This window comes from Cololabis saira, chromosome 21 (assembly GCF_033807715.1).
Source record: "Cololabis saira isolate AMF1-May2022 chromosome 21, fColSai1.1, whole genome shotgun sequence".
In the NCBI taxonomy this organism is placed as follows: Eukaryota; Metazoa; Chordata; class Actinopteri; order Beloniformes; family Belonidae; genus Cololabis; species Cololabis saira.
Window position 1 is genome coordinate 6,473,092 of NC_084607.1, and position 21,928 is coordinate 6,495,019.

At 41.6% G+C, this 21,928-nt stretch overlaps 1 protein-coding gene and 1 long non-coding RNA gene across 2 annotated transcripts in view; one reads left to right on the plus strand and one right to left on the minus strand.

Moving 5' to 3' along the window:
- Positions 1 to 24: 24 nt before the first annotated feature.
- Positions 25 to 2,276, plus strand: LOC133422239 (uncharacterized). The gene is made up of 2 exons (XR_009770730.1): positions 25 to 844; positions 885 to 2,276. It is a non-coding gene; the product is annotated as an uncharacterized LOC133422239 (long non-coding RNA).
- A 2,083-nt stretch (positions 2,277 to 4,359) lies between these two features.
- LOC133422365 (myosin-11-like) overlaps positions 4,360 to 21,928 on the minus strand; it is a 68,929-nt gene continuing 51,360 nt past the window's right edge. Inside the window, exons 32-40 of the mRNA XM_061712334.1 lie at positions 21,630 to 21,842; positions 20,531 to 20,743; positions 14,821 to 14,982; positions 13,959 to 14,087; positions 11,799 to 11,884; positions 10,994 to 11,117; positions 8,500 to 8,708; positions 6,915 to 7,196; positions 4,360 to 5,208 (exon numbers count right to left, since the gene is read on the minus strand). Coding sequence (XP_061568318.1) covers positions 5,199 to 5,208; positions 6,915 to 7,196; positions 8,500 to 8,708; positions 10,994 to 11,117; positions 11,799 to 11,884; positions 13,959 to 14,087; positions 14,821 to 14,982; positions 20,531 to 20,743; positions 21,630 to 21,842 — 1,428 coding nt within the window. The 3' untranslated portion in view covers positions 4,360 to 5,198. The remainder of the gene's footprint in view (positions 5,209 to 6,914; positions 7,197 to 8,499; positions 8,709 to 10,993; positions 11,118 to 11,798; positions 11,885 to 13,958; positions 14,088 to 14,820; positions 14,983 to 20,530; positions 20,744 to 21,629; positions 21,843 to 21,928) is intronic.

Below are 21,928 nucleotides of genomic sequence, written 5' to 3' on the forward strand. Positions count from 1 at the left end.
CGGGGCCTCAGGCCCCGCCCCCTCAGGCCCCGCCCCCTCAGGCCCCGCCCCCTCAGGACGTTGCTATGGAAACCCAGGATGTTCAAGCTCCGGCCTTATATTAACTTCTTCTCAGCACTCGCACTTGGCTTGGACCGCCTTACGGGACTCTGGAAAGGACTTTTTTCTTCTTCTTCTTCTTCTTCTTCTTCTTTTATTATTCTATCTGGCTCCGCCCCCTTTTGGGGGCGTGGTCAGACTGACGCAAAGCAGGTTCAAAATGGCTCAATAAACAGATGCAGGTTTTAAAGTTTAGGTGAAGGTTTCCTGTCTCAACTTTGCTGGTAAACATCGCCTTACACAACCGTTGCTGTAGCAACGCCCTTTATTTTAACTACTGGAGTTAAATGCAGATGTTGAAAAACCTTTTTTGAACCAAGGTTTGGGAACGACGTCATCTAAGGAGGTGGAGTTAAACCTGCAGGAAACAGGAGTCTGCTTTGGTACCCCCTTTACACCAAACCGGTTCCAGGGCTGGTCCGAGGAGACTGCAAGGCACTTATACACACGAAGAGGAAAGAACTGAGAATGTGTTTGTGTTTGTTCCTGTAAAACTCTGTCGACGCCTGGGAATGGTGCAGAACGACATCGTGCCTGTTAACTTTAGTTTTCATGTGATGGATTATTCTAGTTCCTTCGGCAGAAACGTTGGAGCCCAGAGGACCTGAACGTTTACAAAGTTTGAGACTTTTGCACAGAAGAGCAGGATGTTTGTGGCGACGTCACTGCAGGAAACGAGGCCGAGAAACGGCTCCGCCCCCAAAGGAGTGGGGGCGGAGCCACGGCTGCAGCTCCGCCCCCAGAGGTGTGGGGGCGGAGCCACGGCTGAAGCCCCGCCCCCAGAGGAGTGGGGTCGGGGCTTCAGCCACCTCACTTAGGAAAACACGCCTGATGTCTCCGTGTCGTACGAAAGAGTATTAGGGCCAGGGAGGAGAAAAATACAAATAATATTTTAGAGGAGGAATATTTTTTTTTTTTTTTTTCATTATGCAAGTCAAGAAAAAAGTCGAATTGTTGAGAATAAAGTTGAAATGTCGAGGAAAAAGTTGAAATTTCGAAAAAAAAAGTCGAAATGTTGAGAAAAATAGTCAAAACTTTTCATTATACACTACAATTTCGAGAAAAAAGTTGAAATTTTGTGAATAAAGTTGAATGTCGATAAAAAAGTTGAAATGTCGGGAAAATAGTTGAAATGTTGAGAAAAAAGGCGAAATTTCGACTTTATTCAATTCAAATTGGCTTTATTGGCATGAATGGTTTGCATTGTTGCCGGAATAATATTATTATTATTTATTATTATTATTATTATTATTATTATTATTATTATTATTATTCTTGAAATTGTATTTCAACATTAATCTCGACATTTTGACTTTTCTCTTGACATTTCGACTTTTTTCTCGAAGTGCATAATGAAAAAAAGATCTTCCCCTCTCAAATATTTTTCCTCCTGCATGGCCCTGATACTCTTCCGTCGTGTCGGCCTTCATGTTTACTGAAATGTTTGATCTCAGACTGGAAACGTTGCTGCAGAACCTGAAGCTCTAGCAGGAGCTGCAGCAGCTCCTGGTGGCCGCTGGGGGAACTGCAGGCGGAGCAGGGAGGAGCTGTAACGCCGCTCCGCCAGATCAGTCGGTGGTTGGTTTAACGTGGTTGTTTATGGGATGGTTGGTGGTTTATTGATAAATCAGAATCCTGAGCCTCAGAGGAAGTTTGAACTCCTGGAGAATCTGGGTTTGATTCACGGGAAATAAGAACAAACGGTTTCTGAAGTAGGAAAGGGACGTTACAGGTTATTCAGGTTAGTAGCTGCTGGACCAGGACCAGATCAGGACCAGATCAGGACCAGCTTCAACCCTGAGTCTCGGTTCCGTCACAGTATTTTAGCGACGAGCTCTTAGGATATGAAACATTCAGGTGTCTGAGGCTTCAGGGGGGGCAGGTTCAGGTTCTGGTCTGAAACGTACCGGTCCCTCCACGAAGACACTTCTGTCTCCCGTTGACGAGAAGCTCCGGTACTTCAGGGAGGGATTATTGTTTTATTGAAAGTAAAAAGTAAACTGTTGGTTGACCCCAGTTGTTTGTTTCCATGCTGAGTTGATGGTGTTAGTCAGATCTGAAAATGAGGCTCGCTGAGCATTTATTATTGGCCTTATTGGACCAGGACAGAACTTCTCTGTCTTTACTTCGGTGCTGCTTACGAAGCTTCTTGAAGATCAATAAAACTTTGACAAGAACGAGTCTGACTGATGTTATTTCCCCTCCCAGGTCAGGATGTGGCGCCACCATGTGGTTAGAAATGGTATCATATCATCAGATGGCTTTAATAACAATATTTTTTTACTGGTTTCACCGTTTTATATTTATACAGAAGAGTATTAGGGCCAGACAGGAGAAAAATAGAGAAGATTTTTTTTTCATTATGCACTTTGAGAAAAAAGTCAAAATGTCGAGAAAAAATGTCTCCTCTGGCCCATCTAATCCAGTTAGCAGAGCGACTGACAGCTCTGCAGCAGCAGCTGTAACTAACTAACTAACTAACTAACTTACATCCTTGGAGTGGAACGTTAAGGGTACGTTTCTGAAATTATGCAACTGCATATGTGTGATATGTTTCAAATCAATATCGTAAAGCCAATTCACTTTATTCACGAAATTTTGACTTTTTTCTCAATTTCTGAATCTCAATATAATACTAGTATTAATATGCTGCAAAACTACAGTCATGTAATTCATGCAACAGCTCAAAAAACATTTTTAATAACACTAACCCAAATCAATATAGGAATTGAATCAAATCTTGATAATGGATTCTGAATCTTAAGAATCTGAATCGAATCGATTCTTGACATTTGAATCGATCCCCAGCCCTATACAATTAGTAAACAAGCGAAAAGGACAACAACATGCAGCAGCTCTGCAGAAAATAGTCGAAAATTCGTGAATGAAGTCGAAATTTTGAGAATAAAGTAGAAATTTCAACTTTTTTTCTCGACATTTCGCCTTTTTCTCGAAATTGTACTTCAACATTCATCTTGACATTTCGACTTTTTTCTCAACATTTCGACTTTATTCTTGAAATTTTGCCTTTTTTCTCAACATTATTCACAAAATTTTGACTTTTTTCTCGACATTTCAACTTTTTTCTCAACATTTCGACTTTTTTCTCGAATTTGTACACCAACATTAATCTCGACATTTCGACTTTTTTCTCAAAGTGCATAATGAAAAAAAATCTTCCTCCTCTAAAATATTATTTTTATTTTTCTCCTGTCTGGCCCTAACACCGTAGTCATTCCCCCCAAACAAATGAGAAGAAAAAGATGGGAGTGTGTTTTAGCTGCTTTATTGGGCTGGAGGCGGTCGTCAGACCTTCCCCGAGGAACCGGCGGGACTTCAAACTCTGAGGTATCTTCCTTTGTCTCGTTAGGAGCTCAGGTTTCCCACGTGACTTGAATGCAGCATCAATCTTTTTCACACAAACACACAGAAACGACTGGTGCCTCTAAACCACGGAGTCATGAACACACCAAACCAGAGCAGGACAGACGTGCACAGTTCACGCCAAAGCAACAGCAACAGCCTTTAAACCATTATCACTAAACTTATTTAAATTAACTGGTAAATGATTATTGTTTTTTACGGAAGAGTATTAGGGCCTAGCAGGAGAAAAATAATATTTTAGAGGAGGAAGATTTTTTTTTCATTATGCACTTCGGGAAATATCGAGAAAAAAGTCGAAATGTTGAGAAAAAAGTCGAAATGTTGAGAATAATGCTGAAGTACAATTTCGAGAAAAAAGTCGAAATGTCGAGAAAAAAATTGTAATATTGAGAAAAAAGTCGAAATGTCGAGAAAAAAGTCAAAATGTCGAAATTAATGTTGGAGTACAATTTCGAGAAAAAAGTCGAAATGTCGAGAAAAAAGTCGAAATGTCGAGAAAAAAGTCAAAATGTCGAAATTAATGTTGGAGTACAATTTCGAGAAAAAAGTCGAAATGTTGAGAAAAAATTTGTGATATTGAGAAAAAAGTGGAAATGTGGAGAAAAAAGTGGAAATTTCGACTTTATTCAGGAAATTTCGACTTTATTCTCAAAATTTCGACTTTATTCACAACATTTTGATTTTATTCTTGAAATTGTATTTCAACATTAATCTCGACATTTCGACTTTTTTCTCAAAGTGCACAATAAAAAAAAATCTTCCCCTCTCAAACGTCTTTTCTCCTGCATGGCCCTGATACTCTTCCGTAGTTTTTCTCCAAGAACATAAATAGTAAAATAAATAAAATAGTTGGAAGTCTGTGAAGTGTTTCTAAGAAGTCTTCAGCTCCACAAATCATCAAATTGGTGTGAAAATTGTTGAAAATGACACATTGAATAACACAAGGCCAATAAGGAAAGACATCAGCGATGTTTCTAGAGAAACACAAACGTCTGCTGCCAGAGTTTATTCATATTTAATCCATTTTAATGCAAACGGGTCTCGTTGTCATGCAGCAATGCACTCTGGGAGCAGACGCTCTGGTTTCTGCAGATCTTTTACAATCTTATAATTATAATCTTTATCATTTTAGGAATAAATCTTCTCCAAAATGATTTCTTATTTCTGGCAGATAAATAAATCTTCATCTAGATCAGTATCAGGTCACTGATGTGCCGTCCCTCTACTGGTCGGGGGGGCAGTAGTCTCCGTCCTGCTGCGGGTCCTCCGGCTCCTCGGGGTATTCGGGCCCCTCGCGGTCCTCTGGCCCCTCGGGGGGGGCCCAGGGCCCCTCGGGGGCCTCATGGGGGGCCCAGGGCGGGGAGGGGGGGTCCTCCACCGAGTCCTCCCTCATCCTCTGCCTGATGCTGCTCCTGATGCCGCTGCCCCCGCGAGGGCTGCCGCCAAAGGCCTCGCTGCCGCCGCCGCTGCTGCCGGCGCCGCGCCTGCAGACACCCAACACATCAGGAGCAGGAGAAGAGAGGAGGAGGAGGAGGAGGAGGAGGAGGAGGAGGAGGAGGAGGAGGAGGAGGAGGGAGGAGGAGACAAAGCACCGCGGGACAACAGGAAGGAATGGAGGCCAAGATTCAGGGAGGGAAAGTTAAAGCCCCGAAAACATGAAGATGAAGATGAAGGAGGAGGGAGGAGGAGGAGGAGGAAAATGACACTGAACCAGATCAGAAGTGTCTGCAGGAAACAAGCAGCAACATGAAGCAGGAAAGTTTAAATTAAATCTCCTTCATCAAGAATCGTGTTCAAGTTGACTATTGTCTTAGACCAGTGGTCCCCAACCTTTTTTCCTTGTTTCCCTACTTGTGTCTAAGACCGGCCAGGCCCCCCAATCCGTACGTACTAGCACCAAAATAGTCTTTAATTGAAAAAATTAACATTAATTATGTTTTTTCGATACATTTCTCTTTGGTTTACTCTGTATACATATGACTTTGTTTTTCTCCAATTTCACCAATGTATAAAATACGCACAAAAGGACGTAAAAATATTTCTGAAAAATGTCTCTTAATATGAGACCAACATTTTTTAACATTTTTCCTTTAACAACCTGTCGGAGTAGATTAAATGTTGAGAAATGATATAATAATAAGGAATTAAATAATTTCCTGTGTTTGTCACCAGTGTATAAAAAACACAAAAAATATTCAAGACATTCATAAATTATTCCTAACAATGTCTTATGAATGACACATTCGCAAACATAATTTTTTACAACTGCATAATTTCAAAGCAGACAAAGTTTCGCGCCCCCCCCAGAGATCTCTGGTTGGGAGATACTGTCTTAGAGAACCAGTGTTCTATTTCATCCCTTGATGACCGCCAGGTGGTGCTGTAAGCACTGGATATCTCCGCTCGCGCATGCGCATGTCGAGGACAAATAACAACAATGTCACGTCCCCCGTGACCCCTGCATGACCCCGAAGGATATATCCTCCGGCGTCAGCAGGCGATCGGTTCCTAGAATTTTCTCGCGAGAGCGCGAGGATTCTGCGTGACCGGCAGGCCTGGCGTCATCCGGGACTCGTAGAACCGTAGTTACAGTCGTAACTTTCGTTGCTAAATGATAAATAAAACTGAACAAAAAAAGCTTCTGAAGCATTCACTGTGGAGACTTTTTATTTACACAGAAAGATTATTTTTTGTTTAAAATAGTTATTCTACTCATTTTATTTATTTTTATTGAATTTATCTGTTGCAAATAAACCTGTCTTCCAATTCATTGCATTTTTCATTGCATTTTTAGCCTAGTTATTTTTGTGGTAGAAGTATCGTATCGGTACTCGGTATCGGCAAGTACACAAATTAAAATACTCGTACTCGGTGTGAAAAAAATGGTATCGGGGCATCCCTAATCTACGGAAGAGTATTAGGGCCAGGCAGGATAAAAAAAAAATATATATTTTAGAGGAGGAAGATTTTTTTTTCATTATGCACGTCGAGAAAAAAGTCGAAATGTCGAGAAAAAAGTCAAAATGTCGAGAAAAAAGACGAAATGTCGAGATTAATGTTGAAGTACAATATCAAGAAAAAAGTCGAAATGTCAAGAAAAAAGTCAAAATATCGAGAAAAATGTTGAAATACAATTTCAAGAAAAAAGTCGAAATGTTGAGAAAAAAGTCGAAATGTTGAGAAAAGTCAACATTTCGTGAATAAAGTTGAAATTTCAACTTTATTCTTGAAATTGTATTTCAACATTAATCTCGACATTTCGACTTTTTTCTATTTCAACATTTTTCTCGATATTTTGACTTTTTTCTTGACATTTTTCTCAAAGTGCAACATAAAAAAAAATCTTCCCCTCAAATATTTTTCCTCCTTTATGGCCCTGATCCTCTTCCGTCCTCCTCAGACGTGGAGGAGGTTTCTTTGTTCCCGCTCACCTGATCTTGCTCCGCAGCGACGACACCTCCCTGCCCAGCCCGTCGTTGGCCTCCACCGCCTCGTCCAGCTCGCGCTGCAGCTTCCTGCGGCTCGCCGCGGCGCGCTGCAGCTCCTCCTCCGCCTCCTCCAGCTGCAGCTTCAGCTGCCGCAGGCGCAGGCCGCCCTTCTCCGCCTGGTCGCGGTGCTGCTGCGCCAGCTTACGCTCGTCCTCCAGCTGCACGGACAGCTCCTTCAGCCGCTTGTCCCGCTGACGCACCGCCTTGGCGCTGCTCTGCCGCTCCCTGGGGGTCAGAGGTCACCGGGTCACGTCCGAGCAGGCTCGGCTTATTTTAGTCAGAACTGTCCAGGACCATTTTAGTCTGGTTTTTATTCCTCTACGATATTGCATCATATATTTAATTAATATTAAGAATGAATAGTGATGCATGGATAGATGGATGGATGGATGGATGGATGGATGGATGGATGGATGGATGGATGGATGGATGGATGGATGGATGGATGGATGGATGGATGGATGGATGGATGGATGGAAAAAAAACCCAAAAAACAAAACACTGGATTCTGTTTGAGCGGCGCCCCTTACTTCCGGAAGTAAATAAAATTAAAGCTGCAAGCAGCGATGAACGGGCCCTCGCGCGTGCAATTTTCACCAATAAAAGTCAAACACTCAAAACTAAGTCCGATGACACCACCCACGAGTCTTTATGTCAAACCATTCAAAAGTTATGGCAGAAAATAGGAACTATCAAATACCGTCCAATCAGAAAAAGGGGCGCGGCTTCTTTGCACCAATTATGTTCAAGGACTCAAAACCGAGTCCGATGACACCACCCACGAGTCTTTATGTCAAACCATTCAAATGTTATGGTAGAAAGTAGGAACTATCAAATATGAACCAATCAGATGAAGGGGGGGGGCGGGGGGGGGGGGGCGCTGTTTGGCGTCTATCGTCGCCACGGTAACACTTTTGACTGAGAAAAGTAATGCCCATCGTCGCAGGATCTGGACGCAAATTTTGATGTATAACACACCTGGGTGCACGTTACGGTTCAGGCGAAGAAGCGGCCGAAGAAATGGCATAAATTGCGCCAAAATTACAAAATGAATTCAAAATGGCCGACTTCCTGTTCAGTTTCGGCCATGGCTCCAAGACACATTTCTTTAAGTTGTACCATGATACAGGTGTGTAGCGATTTTCGTGCATGTACGTCAAACCGTATTGTGGGGCTTGAGGTACAAAGTTTTCTAGGGGGCGCTGTTGAGCCGTTAGGCCACGCCCATTAATGTAAACCGTTAAATATAAAAATTTTCGCCAGGCCTGGCTTGGTGCAAAATTTGGTGACTTTTGGGGCACGTTTAGGGGGAAAAAGGCCCTAATTTCGTCGGAAAAATACAAATTAGAACAAGAACATTTCCTACAGATACAATAGGGCCTTTGCACTGTCAGGGCTCAGGCCCTAATTAAAATTTTTTTGGAACGAAATAAATATTTAATAAATTAATTTATTATCAATTAATTAATAAATTAAATTAATAATTTTAATAAATATTTCCGTTGCCAGCCGGGGTTACCGCGGTTACCTGGTCTCCAGCTCCAGCTGCTCCTCGGCCTCCCGCAGCTTGGCCTCCATGGGCCCCTGTACGGCCTTGAGCCGATGGCGGCCCTGGACCTCCAGGTCCTGCAGCTTCGCCCGCAGGTCCCGGTTCTGCCGCTCCAGCTGCTGCCGGGCCGCCTCCCGTCCCTGAGAGGAGTTCCTCTCGGCAGACAGCTCGGCCCCCAGCTGCTCCACCTGCAGCGACACCCACCACCGTTAGACTCAGGTCAGGACAGCCGTCAGTCGTACTTACCTGGTCAAATCAGCCGCTCCTACACTTCACCTGCCTCCTATTTCAGTATTTACTGCGGAAGAGTATTAGGGCCAGTATATTATAGGGCCAATATTTTAGAGGAAGATTCTTTTTTCATTATGCACTTCGAGAAAAAAGTTAAAATGTCGAGAAAAAAGTCAAAATGTCGAGAAAAAAGTCGAAATGTCGAAAAGTCAAAATTTCGTGAATAAAGTTGAAATTTCGTGAATAAAGTCGAAATTTCGACTTTATTCTTGAAATTGTATTTCAACATTAATCTCGACATTTTGACTTTTTTCTTGAAATTATGCACTTCGAGAAAAAAGTCGAAATGTCGAGAAAGAAGTCAAAAATTTGTGAATAAAGTTGAAATGTTGAGAAAAAAGGCGAAATTTCGAGAAGAAAGTTGAAATGTCGAGATTAATGTTGAAGTATAATTTAGATAAAAAAGTCGAAATGTTGAGAAAAAAGTCGAAATTTTGTGAATAAGTTGAAATGTTGAGAAAAAAGCGAAATTTTGAGAAGAAAGTTGAAATGTTGAGAAAAAAGTCAAACATTCGTGAATAAAGTTGAAATTTTGAGAAAAAATTTGAAATGTCGAGAAAAAGTCAAAATGTCGAAATAAAATTTCAAATGTCGAGAAAAAAGACAAAATGTATTTCAACTTTATTCTCCAATTTTCGACTTTATTCACAAAATTTTGATTTTATTCTTGAAATGTTATTTCAACATTAATCTCGACATTTCAACTTTTTTCTCAAAGTGCACAATAAAAAAAATCTTGCTCCTATTTTTTCTCCTGCATGGCTCTAATACTCTTCCGTACTTTACTGCAAATGCGTGAATGCGGCTCAAAAACAGAAAGATATGAGCTACGGAGTTTGAGGTAATGTAGATATTTATTTTTCATATATTCCTTTCATTACCTTGATTACACCCATACTTCCACCGTAATATTTACACACTTTTACTATAAAAGAAAAGGATGAAACACTTCTTTTTTTTACTTCAGGTTCTCTGTTGCAGAGACTGTAGAAATGTATTTCTCAATAATTTCACACAATACCTCACATACCTCTCTTCAAAACAATAATCACTACAAACAAGCTCAATTTCTAACAACTTTACTGTACAAAAGTGGAAATATTAAGGTGTCAACTTCAAACATTTTACTTTATTACAAAGGTCAGTCGCCTTTTCTGCTTCAGGTTCTGTGTTGCAGAGACTGTAAAAATTATTTCTTTCATAATTTCACCTAATACCTCACATACCTCTCTTTACGACTACAATCACTACAAGCACATTGAATTTCAAACTATTTAAATTTACAGATATTGAAATATTAAGATCTAAACTTCAAACATTTTACTTTTCTACGAAGGTCAATCGTCTTTTTCACTTCAGGTTCTGTGTTGCAGAGACTGTAAATATGTATTTCTCCATAGCGGGACACATGCGCTTGGCAATTTGACAAGCAACAAAAATGACATCATTTGAAAATTATTTTCCTTTTCACTATGGATGCTTTTGGTATCAAGTTTCGCTAGTTTCATTGTGTTTGACAGGGTATAAGATGACCTACAAACTAAATTATGAATATTTTAAATTGAAGGTCATAATGTTATAAGGGCAGGTGAAACTCAGGCAGGCCTTTCAACTTTTTTCTCGACATTTCGACTTTCTTGTCGAAATTTCGCCTTTTTCTCAACATTTCAACTTTATTCACGAATTTTTGACTTTTTTCTCAACATTTCGACTTTTTTATCTAAATTGTACTTCAACATTAATCTCGACATTTCGACTTTTTCTCAACATTTCGACTTTCTTCTCGAAATTTCGCCTTTTTCTCAACATTTCAACTTTATTCACAAAATTTCGACTTTTTTCTCAACATTTCGACTTTTTTTCTCTAAATTGTACTTCAACATTAATCTCAACATTTCGACTTTTTTCTCAACATTTTGACTTTTTTCTCAAAGTGCATAATGAAAAAAGAATCTTCCTCTAAAATGTTATTTTTATTTTTCTCCTGTCTGGCCCTAATACTCTTCCTTTGTAAAGACTGAAATAGTAGGCACGTGAAATGTACAATAGGAGCGGCTGATTTGACCACACTAGTACGACTGACGGCTAGCTGGACCTGGAGTCCCGCCAGGCTCCAGGTCTGCAGGTCCCTGCAGGACGGGGGGGCCCCAGGCCCGGGGGGGGGGCCTCCCCCAGGACCTACCAGCTGCTGGCTCTTCTTCAGCCGCTCCCCCAGCCCGTCCAGGCCGGCCTGCTCCTCCTCCAGCTCCTCCTCCAGCTGCAGCACCTTGGCCTCCAGACGCCGCTTCTCCTCCGACGGCACGGACCTTCGTTTTTAGTTTAGTTTAGTTTATTGGTCCTTTCAATTTCCACAACACAAATAACCCAAAGTACAGGTGTAAATCGTCAGTGTTATACAAAAAATACTGCAAAAACTCCAAATCTTAACAAGAATATTTGTCTTATTTCTAGTTAAAATGTCTCATTTTTAGTCAAAAAAATTTCATTACACTTAAAACAAGACTCATCACTGGAAAAAACAACAATTTTTACTTAAAATAAGTAGAAAAATCTGCCAGTGGAACAAGATTTATTTGCTTGTAATGAGAAGATAAATCTTGTCCCAGTTACTTCAAGTGAGAATGTACTTGAAACAGGTGAAAATGGTCAAATAACAAGTTATTTATCTGGTAATGACTCTTGTTTTAAGTGTAATGCAATTTTTTTGACTAAAAATTTGACATTTTAACTAGAAATAAGACAAATATTCCTGGTAAGATTTTGAGTTTTTGCAGTGTACATTTTTGGTATAAGCCTAAGCTTATGACGCCTTCCCTTTTCACAAAAATAATGTTAGCTTTTATAAACTAGTGCAATGTCATTAGTAAATATCATTCCATACAGTATTTATATAAGCAATAAGCAATAATACAATAGTACATATACATACCTACACATATACAATACAACAATACCCTGCAACACGTGTAAACTAGCAGGAAACTCACCTCCCGGGGTTGGAGGCCAGCTCTTCACACAGCTCGTCCCTCTCCGCCTCCGCCTGCTTGCGAGCTCTCTCCGCCGCCGCCAGCATCTGGATCCGGACGGAGGTCGTTAGTTCTGGTTAGTTCTGGTTAGTTCTGGTTAGTTCTGGTTAGTTCTGGTTAGTTCTGGTTAGTTCTGGTAATTCTGGTTAGTTCTGGTTAGTTCTGGTTAGTTCTGGTTAGTTCTGGTTAGTTCTGGTAATTCTGGTTAGTTCTGGTTAGTTCTGGTTATTCTGGTTAGTTCTGGTTAGTTCTGGTAATTCTGGTTAGTTCTGGTTAGTTCTGGTTAGTTCTGGTTAGTTCTGGTTAGTTCTGGTAATTCTGGTAATTCTGGTTAGTTCTGGTTAGTTCTGGTAATTCTGGTTAGTTCTGGTTAGTTCTGGTTAGCTCAGCTTCCTCGGTGCTCTGGACTAGGGTTGTTTTTATCAGCCTGTTTCAGTTTTAGTTTTAGTCTAGTCTTTGGGTCCAGCTATCATTTTTGTTTTTATTAGTTTTTTATTCATGTTCATGTTCTCCTTTTATTCGTGTCAAGTTTCAGTCGACTAAAAGTCTGAGCATTTTAGTCTTATTTTAGTCAGAATTGTCCATTTTAGTCTAGTTTTTAATCGTCGACGATATTGCATTATATATTTAATTATAATTTTTTTTTTCCTTCCTTCCTTCCTTCCTTCCTTCCTTCCTTCCTTCCTTCCTTCCTTCCTTCCTTCCTTCCTTCCTTCCTTCCTTCCTTCCTTCCTTCCTTCCTTCCTTCCTTCCTTCTTTCCTTCCTTCCTTGTTTCCTTCTTTTTTCCTTTCCTTCCTTCTTTCCTTCCTTCTTTTTCCCTTCCTTCCTTCTTTCCTCCCTTCTTTCTTCCCTTCCTTCCTTCCTTCTTTCCTTCCTTCCTTCCTTCGTTCTTTCATTGTTTTCTCCCTTCCTTCTTCCCTTCCTTCCTTCCTTCCTTCCTTCCTTCCTTCCTTCCTTCCTTCCTTCCTTCCTTCCTTCCTTCCTTCCTTCCTTGTTTCCTTCTTTTTTCCTTTCCTTCCTTCTTTCCTTCCTTCTTTTTCCCTTCCTTCCTTCTTTCCTCCCTTCTTTCTTCCCTTCCTTCCTTCCTTCCTTCCTTCCTTCCTTCCTTCCTTCCTTCCTTCCTTGTTTCCTTCTTTTTTCCTTTCCTTCCTTCTTTCCTTCCTTCTTTTTCCCTTCCTTCCTTCTTTCCTCCCTTCTTTCTTCCCTTCCTTCCTTCCTTCCTTCCTTCCTTCCTTCCTTCCTTCCTTCCTTCCTTCCTTCCTTGTTTCCTTCTTTTTTCCTTTCCTTCCTTCTTTCCTTCCTTCTTTTTCCCTTCCTTCCTTCTTTCCTCCCTTCTTTCTTCCCTTCCTTCCTTCTTTCCTCCCTTCCTTCCTTCCTTCCTTCCTTCCTTCCTTCCTTCCTTCCTTCCTTCCTTCCTTCCTTCCTTCCTTCCTTCCTTCTTTCCTTCCTTGTTTCCTTCTTTTTCCCTTCCTTCCTTCTTTCCTCCCTTCCTTCCTTCCTTCCTTCCTTCCTTCCTTCCTTCTTTCCTTCCTTCCTTGTTTCCTTCTTCTTTCCTTCCTTCTTTTTCCCTTCCTTCCTTCTTTCCTCCCTTCTTTCTTCCCTTCCTTCCTTCTTTCCTTCCTTCCTTCCTTCCTTCCTTCCTTCCTTCCTTCTTTCCTTCCTTCCTTGTTTCCTTCTTTTTTCCTTTCCTTCCTTCTTTTTCCCTTCCTTCCTTCTTTCCTCCCTTCTTTCTTCCCTTCCTTCCTTCTTTCCTCCCTTCCTTCCTTCCTTCCTTCCTTCCTTCCTTCCTTCCTTCCTTCCTTCCTTCCTTCCTTCCTTCCTTCCTTCCTTCCTTCCTTCCTTCTTCCCTTCATCTTTCCTTCATTCCTTCCTTCCTTCCTGCATTTTAGTCTCGTTTTTATTCGTCTACGATATTGCATTATATATTTAATTATCGTTATCGTCACATGACCAGCATTTTCGTTACGTCTCGTCTCGTTTTCCTCAGGTGATAAAGGTTCGTTGACGATGATATTTAGTGATAATTTTCGTTGACGATAGCAACTTTACTCTGAAAGCTCGTGGAGATCCCGTCTCCGCCTGAGCCGGTGGGTGGAGTCTTAGATAAGTCCAGGTCTCACCTCGTTGATCTGGAACACCTCGGCCTCCACGGCCTTGGACCTGCGCTCAGACTCCCGGGCCGAGGCCTGCACCTCCTTGTGGGCGGCCTGCGAGTCCTCCAGCTCCCTCTGGAGGTCCTTCAGCTGCCCCTGTGGCAGGAAAACGTCCCATCAGCACCGCACGGACCAGCAGAAGCCTGTCCTGGCCCGGCCCCCAGGTCCTCCCCGGGACCCGGGACCTGGGACCAGGGCCGGTTCTAGAAAATGATGACTACGATGCATCTCAGATCAGAGGGGGTGCACATGCCTGGCACGTTATTCAACACTAAATTATGCATTTTCCCATTATTTCAAGCAGAATGATACTATCAAAACAAGAATATTTAAAGTGTATTTCAAATGCCTCATTGCAGCAATATTGCTGCAGAACAAAGAAAATGCTACATTTAGTCTGGGCTACCTCACCCATCAGACAATCTAGCAACAGATGTTTCTTACCCTGAAAATAAAACATAGAAATTCAAACTAATGTTATCTATACAGCTCAAAACCATCACTAAACATGACAGTCATTTCAATTTGAATGATACCAGTCAAACAATAATATTTAAAGTGTCTTTCAAGTGCATTTTTGCAGTAATTTCGCTGCAGAACAAAGAAAATGCTACATTTAACGTGTTAACGGTGCAGCAGAGAGCAGCGTCTTGCTGGTGCAGGTAACGCAGATGAGTGATGTACACTAAAGCCTGAATTGTGGTTCTGCGTTGGTGTAACATAAATCAGCCTTAACGCGCACACACTTGTCAGTTTTTTTTCCGTCTTTTCAACTGAGCATGCAAACACATAAACTGAGAACCGAGAACCGAGCCTGCCCAGGACTCACCTGGACTTTGCGGAGCTGCTTGAGCGCCTCGTCGCGTCCCCGGCTGGTGGACTCCAGCTGGTCCTCCGTGTCCCTCAGCTCCCCCTCCAGCTTCTTCCTCCCGGCCGAGGCCTGAGCTCGCTGCTTCCTCTCCTCCTCCAGCTCCTCCTCCAGCTCCCGCACCTGCCGGGGAGACGGGGAGACAGTGGACACCTGAACCTCTGGGGCTCTCAGAGCCGGGACTCGAGCCCGGGCTGGAGCCACAGTCCTATGTGATTTATGTGATATGGGGAGCCTTAATTTGAACTTTAAGGCCCAACTCTGAGGCCTACGGAAGAGTATTAGGGCCATGCAGGAGAAAAAATATTTGAGAGGGGAAGATTTTTATTTATTGTGCAAAAATTTGAAATGTTGAGAAAAAAGTAGAAATTTCGAGATTAATGTTGAAATACAATTTCGAGAAAAAAGTTGAAATTTTGACTTTTTTCCTCAACATTTCAACTTTATTCACGAAATTTTGACTTTTTTCCTCAACATTTCAACTTTATTCACGAAATTTTGACTTTTTTCTCGACATTTCGACTTTTTTCTCCAAGTGCATAATGAAAAAAAAATCTTCCTCCTCCTCTAAAATATTATTTTTATTTTTCTCCTGCCTGGCCCTAATACTCTGTAGAGGCCTCATTCTTATGGAGCCAAATCAGGGCCAAAAGTTTTGCTAATTTGAAAATAAAATTTGAACCTGAAATTTTTTTTTTACAGTTTCAGTTTTATTTTTTTCAGTATCAGATCTTTTTTTCAGTTTCAAATCTTTTTATTTCAGTTTCAAATCTTTTTTTCAGTTTCACTTCTTTTTTTTCAGTTTCACTTCTTTTTTTTTCAGTTACAATTTTTTTTTTCAGGTTCAGACTTTTGGCCCGGATCTGGCGTGGGGGGCGTGGCATCAACTGAGAGGGGCGTGGCATCATGAGTGACAGCAGAACAGAGAAGGCGGGGGACGTTCCTCACTCATGTTGCCTTCAGGAAACGTAGGTTGCAGAAGTTATCAGTAGAAGAATGAATCAACACTGTATATACACCGTATTCACGTGATTTGCAGTGGAAAAAACGGATACTAGTGACACATTTCTGTTTAAAAAGCTGTTTTAGACCGTACTTGGTAGTATGTAGAAGTGGGAAATGTCAAACTTTAAAGTGTGGCTGTTGAACTGTACAGTCTGGCATAGTTTATTGCTTTTATACTGCGATTGGTGCCAAGTACGGTCTAAAACAGCTTTTTAAACAGAAATGTGTCACTAATATCAGTTTTTTCCACTGCCAATCACGTGAATATAGTGTATATACAGTGTTGATTCATACTTCTACTGATAACTTCTGCAACCTACGTTTCCTGAAGGCAACAGGACTGAGGAACGTCCCCCGCCTTCTCTGTTCTGCTGTCACTCATGATGCCACGCCCCTCTCAGTTGATGCCACGCCCTCCACGCCAGATCCGGGCCAAAAGTCTGAACCTGAAAAAAAAATTTGTAACTGAAAAAAAAAGAAGTGAAACTGAAAAAAAAAGATGTGAAACTGAAAAAAAAAGACGTGAAACTGAAAAAAAAAGATTTGAAACTGAAAAAAAGATTTGAAACTGAAATAAAAAGATTTGAAACTGAAAAAAAGATCTGATACTGAAAAAAATAAAACTGAAACTGTAAAAAAAAAATTTCAGGTTCAAATTTTATTTTCAAATTAGCAAAACTTTTGGCCCTGATTTGGCTCCATACATTCTGAGACCAGCCCCAATTTCTTACAGGTGACCGTATGGTTCGAAACAAAGGAACCTTGTGTAAGTAAATTCTGATTCATTTGAATGAGAGAAGTTGTGTCCGTTTATTTTATACATATTTGTCATAGCTGCTGATTGCAAAGGTCTGTGCTCAGACTCAGAACAGCCACGTCCTGATTTACTCAAGTTTTGGACTGTCCTGGTTCAATCACTCTACTGTAGTGTCATGACTCAATCACACGTTATCACTTCCACCCATTGTCTACTGTCCACTGTTCACTGTCCATATACGGTCAGTTCCTGTCAAGTCTCTCAATAAAACCATCATGCATGAGGAGGCTACTTTTGGGAAGCTCAGGAGTTCTCAATGAGAGCCTCGTCGCTCTGCACTCGCCTGCTCCCCCTTTCTGCAGAAGTGCGTTAAAACCTTTCCAAGCAGTCTTTGTGTCTTTCCTCATTACAAACTTATGTAATGTTGATTTAGACCTTTCTAACATTTTCTGGTGCCGAAACCCGGGACCCAAGATCTGTGGGATTGGGACGATGTGGGATTAAGTGGCCGCTTAAAACTGTCGACAAGCCGTTCCGATTTCAGCGACGAGGCCATGGTCCTGCGCCGATCCGAGGCCCGGTGACGGGTCCCCGAGCCAGAAGGGGCACCTGAGACTGGTAAGAAAACACTCCTCTCGATAAATATGTATTATGTATTGTATTAAGGGGTATTAAAGGGGTATTAAATGTGTTAGTGCGATTTACCGGTCAATCTACGCCCCTACCCTCACCTATGGTCATGAACTTTGGGTAGTGACCGAAAGGACAAGATCGCGGATACAAGCGGCTGAGATGAGTTTCCTCCGCAGGGTGGCTGGACGCTCCCTTAGAGATGAGTTTCCTCCGCAGGGTGGCTGGACGCTCCCTTAGAGATGAGTTTCCTCCGCAGGGTGGCTGGACGCTCCCTTAGAGATAGGGTGAGGAGTTCGGTCACCCGCGAGGAGCTCGGAGTCGAGCCGCTACTCCTCCACATTGAGAGGAGTCAGCTGAGGTGGCTTGGGCATCTGTACCGGATGCCTCCTGGACGCCTCCCTAGAGAGGTGTTCCAGGCATGTCCCTCCTCCCTAGGGAGGTGTTCCAGGCATGTCCCTCCTCCCTAGGGAGGTGTTCCAGGCATGTCCCTCCTCCCTAGGGAGGTGTTCCAGGCATGTCCCTCCGGGAGGAGACCCCGGGGAAGACCCAGGACACGCTGGAGAGACTATGTCTCTCGGCTGGCCTGGGAACGCCTCGGACTCCCCCCGGAGGAGCTGGAGGAAGTGTCTGGGGTGAAGGAAGTCTGGGCATCCCTGCTGAGTCTGCTGCCCCCGCGACCCGGGAACGGATAAAGTGGAAGAAGATGAGTGAGTGTCTGAGTAAATGTGTTAAAGTACTTTATGGTAAAATACGAGGCTCTGGGACCCACTGTAAAGTCAGGGACTTTAAAGTAATGTTATGGAAAAAACGAGAGGTTTCTATTGGAATGGTTTTTTCTCTAATGTTTGTCTTGGCTAATGTTTTTGTCTAATGTTCATGATTGAAACCTATTGACAATGTTGCGGTTTCCAAAATTATGAAGTAAAGTTTTGATTGTTCACTAAATTAATCAGCGCTAAAACCAAACTGTCAAAACGGAAACTTATGAGCTGAAAGAAACTTAAGAAAGTTAACAAGATCGGTAAAATAACAAATACGTGGTTAAACTAAAACTTGCGAAAAATTGCGAACCTAAAATAATTTCCAAAAGACTCTTAGTCGATGGGAGACGTCCCTAAAGATAGGTAAAAAAAAATGTGTGGAAAAATATTGTGCAAAATAATATACAGAACTTAAAAGATTGAAAAATAAAGTAATTTAATGCTAAAAGCAAAACTAATTAAACGTTCAAAATGGGAAATTGGAAAGTGGAGGAAAATGAGCTGCTGCAAAGCTGCAGCAGGGCCAAAGGTCATGGTGTGTGTGTGTGTGTGAGTGTGTGTGTGTGTGTGTGTGTGTGTGTGTGTGTGTGTGTGTGTGTGTGTGTGTGTGTGTGTGTGTGTGTGTGTGTGTGTGTGTGTGTGTGTGTGTGTGTGTGTGTGTGTAAACAGCTGCAGCAGTGTGTGTGTGTAAGCGCGCTCCAGGTTTGCCTGTCTGGCTGCGCGTTCACGAGAAGCTGCGTGGGTGGGAGGCTTGGTGAATCCTGAGAGGGAAGTGTCCTCTCATTTTGGGACTAGATGTCCGTGGGTTGAGTGTTGAAATTTCCTATGGGCCTCTCTGTTGACATTTTTGTTGAAATGATACAAATAACTGGCTTCTTTAGATGGTGTGGTCTGTGTCTGACGAGGGAGACTTTCTTATCTGCTAGTGTTTCAAGTGAGAGACTCCCCTCTTGGAAAAGACATAGAAATGGAGTAATGAAGTCTTTTTGAATCATTCTAAGCCCTGAATCCAGGCATAGTGACGTAGAATTGTCAAATTGGTTTAATTCACCGTTCGAATGGTTGCAGATTACTTTTGTAATACTGTATTTGGCCCGGTCTTTGTGTGTTTTGATCGTATTTAAATGTAATTCTTGCCATTGTAAGTATGAGCTGTGTATGATTGGGTTGACTGTTACACGAACGTGAAACATATCAATCATTTTTCTTTATTTTATCTGTCCTAAAATCAGGTACTGATGATTGACAGCTTCATCAGGTTGGGTTTCGTCCCGTAAAATGAGCACCGCTGTAAAATGAGAGCCTCGTCGCTCTGCACTCCCCTGCTCCCCCTTCTGCAGAAGTGCATTAAAACCATTCCAAGCAGTCTTTGTGTCTTTCCTCGTTATAGCTGGGAGGGAATATGTCCAAAATCATACAGATTGTGCACTTGGTGACAAGTTTTTTATATTTGGCATGGTGTTAGTTATGGACATAAGGTTTTCAAAAACCACTGCAAACAAATGGTGACGCCCCCTAGTGGCCGGTTTGCAGAAAATTCAAAATGGCTCCCGCCGAAAAGACCAAAGGTCAAATCTCAGCTTCTCTTAGTCCTAGATTGTTGAATATTGTCACTTTTTCAACTTTTTTGGTTCTAGGAATTCAATTCTGAGATACATTTCCTATTTCAAGGTCATGTTGAAGGTAAAATCTAATTTTCAAGGTCATTTTTTTGCCCAAAAAACTCTAGAATTAAGTCACATAGAGCGATTATAGAGGGCTATAGACCCATATTTTCACCCCCAAGGAATGCAGTTTTCTGTTTATTGGACAGGTCACTATCGCTGTAGTATCAATAATCTGATTGGGTGAGATTATTGGCTTCATTCATTCATTCATTCATTCATTCATTCATTCATTCATTCATTCATTCATTCACTCATTCATTCATTCAGGCTTAAGATGAACCTCAGAACTAAGTCACAGTGAAAGAATAGGATTTTATTAAAATAACACACACTAAACATCAGCTGTGCATATTTAAACTCACTAACACCTACAATGCTGCCTCTAGCGCCTCGCTTATTGAATCATTTTGAATTTCCTGCAAACCGGCCACTACAGGAGACGTCCCAATTTGTTTGCGGTGGTTTTTGAAAACCATATGTCCATAACTAACACCATACCAAATATCAAAAACTTGTCACCAAGTGCACGATTTTCATGAATTCCCTCCCAGCTATTACGAACTTATGTAATGTTGATTTAGACCTAATAACATTCATGTATGGAATAACAGCTAATTTGAGACTGATTCTGCTGTTTAGTTATTATTTCCTGATAAGTCAGATGGTGCCCCGTTTAGATTGATTCATTTTGATAAGTAATCTTCTTTATTAATTATTAATAATTATCGAAAGACAATTATTAATAACTCTTTAATAACTGAACTAGCCCCCCCTTTGTGGCACAACACGGCCGGACCCGGGTCTGGACCCGGGTCTGGACCCAGGTCCGGTCCGGATCGGTCCTCCACCTGTCTCAGCAGCGTCCTCCTCTTCTCCTCCGCCGCCTCCTCCCGCACCGCCAGCTCCCGCTCGTGCTGCGCCTTCACCGCCTGGCCGTTGACCTCCAGCCGCAGCTTGGCGTCCTCGGCCACCTGCAGCTCGTCCTCCAGCTCCTCCATCTGCAGCCTCATCTCCTCCACCACGGCCTCCAGGCCGCGCTTGGCCCGCTCCAGGTCGTGGACCTGCCGGAGCAGGAAACCGTCAGAGAACCCGTCACTCCTCAGACGTTCCCGTCTCTGGTTCAGTCTCAGGGACCTGGACTGGTTGCTGTTTGTGTTTCTGCCTGTTCTCTGTCTGTTTGTTTTTTCTCTTACAGATCTCAAAGGCTCGTGTGCTCGTTGTGCGTTTCCCTGTGTTTTTCGCGTTTTAGACTAGGAGCGGATGTCACACCTTACCCCCCCTCCCCTTCACTTAAAAAAATATATATATACATACATAAGACATATATACGAATAAAATAAATATATATAATATATTAAAATATATATGGTCTATATTATACATTAAAAATGCATATATATATATATATATATATATATATATCTCAGGTTTTAACCAACATAGTATTAACCATTAATATAAATACATTTAGAAAATATATTAAAAAAAATTTAAAATATTATGAATATATATATATATATATATATATATATATATATATATATACTGTATATATATATATATATATATGTATATATATATATATATATATATATATATATATATATATATATATATATATATATATATATATATATATATATACACACATATATATGCTATATAAATAAATAAATATATATTTAGATAGATATAGATATATTAAAATATATACGATATATATTATATATTAAAAATGCATATATATGCCTCAGGTCTTTACCAACATGGTATTAACCATTAATATAAAAAATAAATATATTAATTTTTTTAATAAATTAATAATAAAATAAATATATATGATATATATTATATATTAAAAATGCATGTATATGCCTCAGGTTTTTACCTGGTATTACCATGGTATTAACCATTAATATATATGCCCGTCTTGGGTTGGACTCTTACGCTCTTCCCCACGTCGTCCTTGGAGCTGACCAGCTGCTCCATCTCGGCCCTCAGTGCCTTCACCGCCCTCTCCGCCTCCGCCAGGCCCGCCTGGTTCTCCTCCAGGGCCCGGTTCAGAGCCAGGATCCGGGTCTCCTTCTCCCGGGCCTCGGCCTCCGCCCGGTCCCGCTCCTCGGAGGACTTGGAGGACACGGCGCGCTCCTCCGCCAGCATCTGGGGACCAGGAGGAGACGCCGTTACAGGGACCGACCAGCAACTCGTTCAACTGAACGCAACATATTTGTGAATAAAGAACTTGA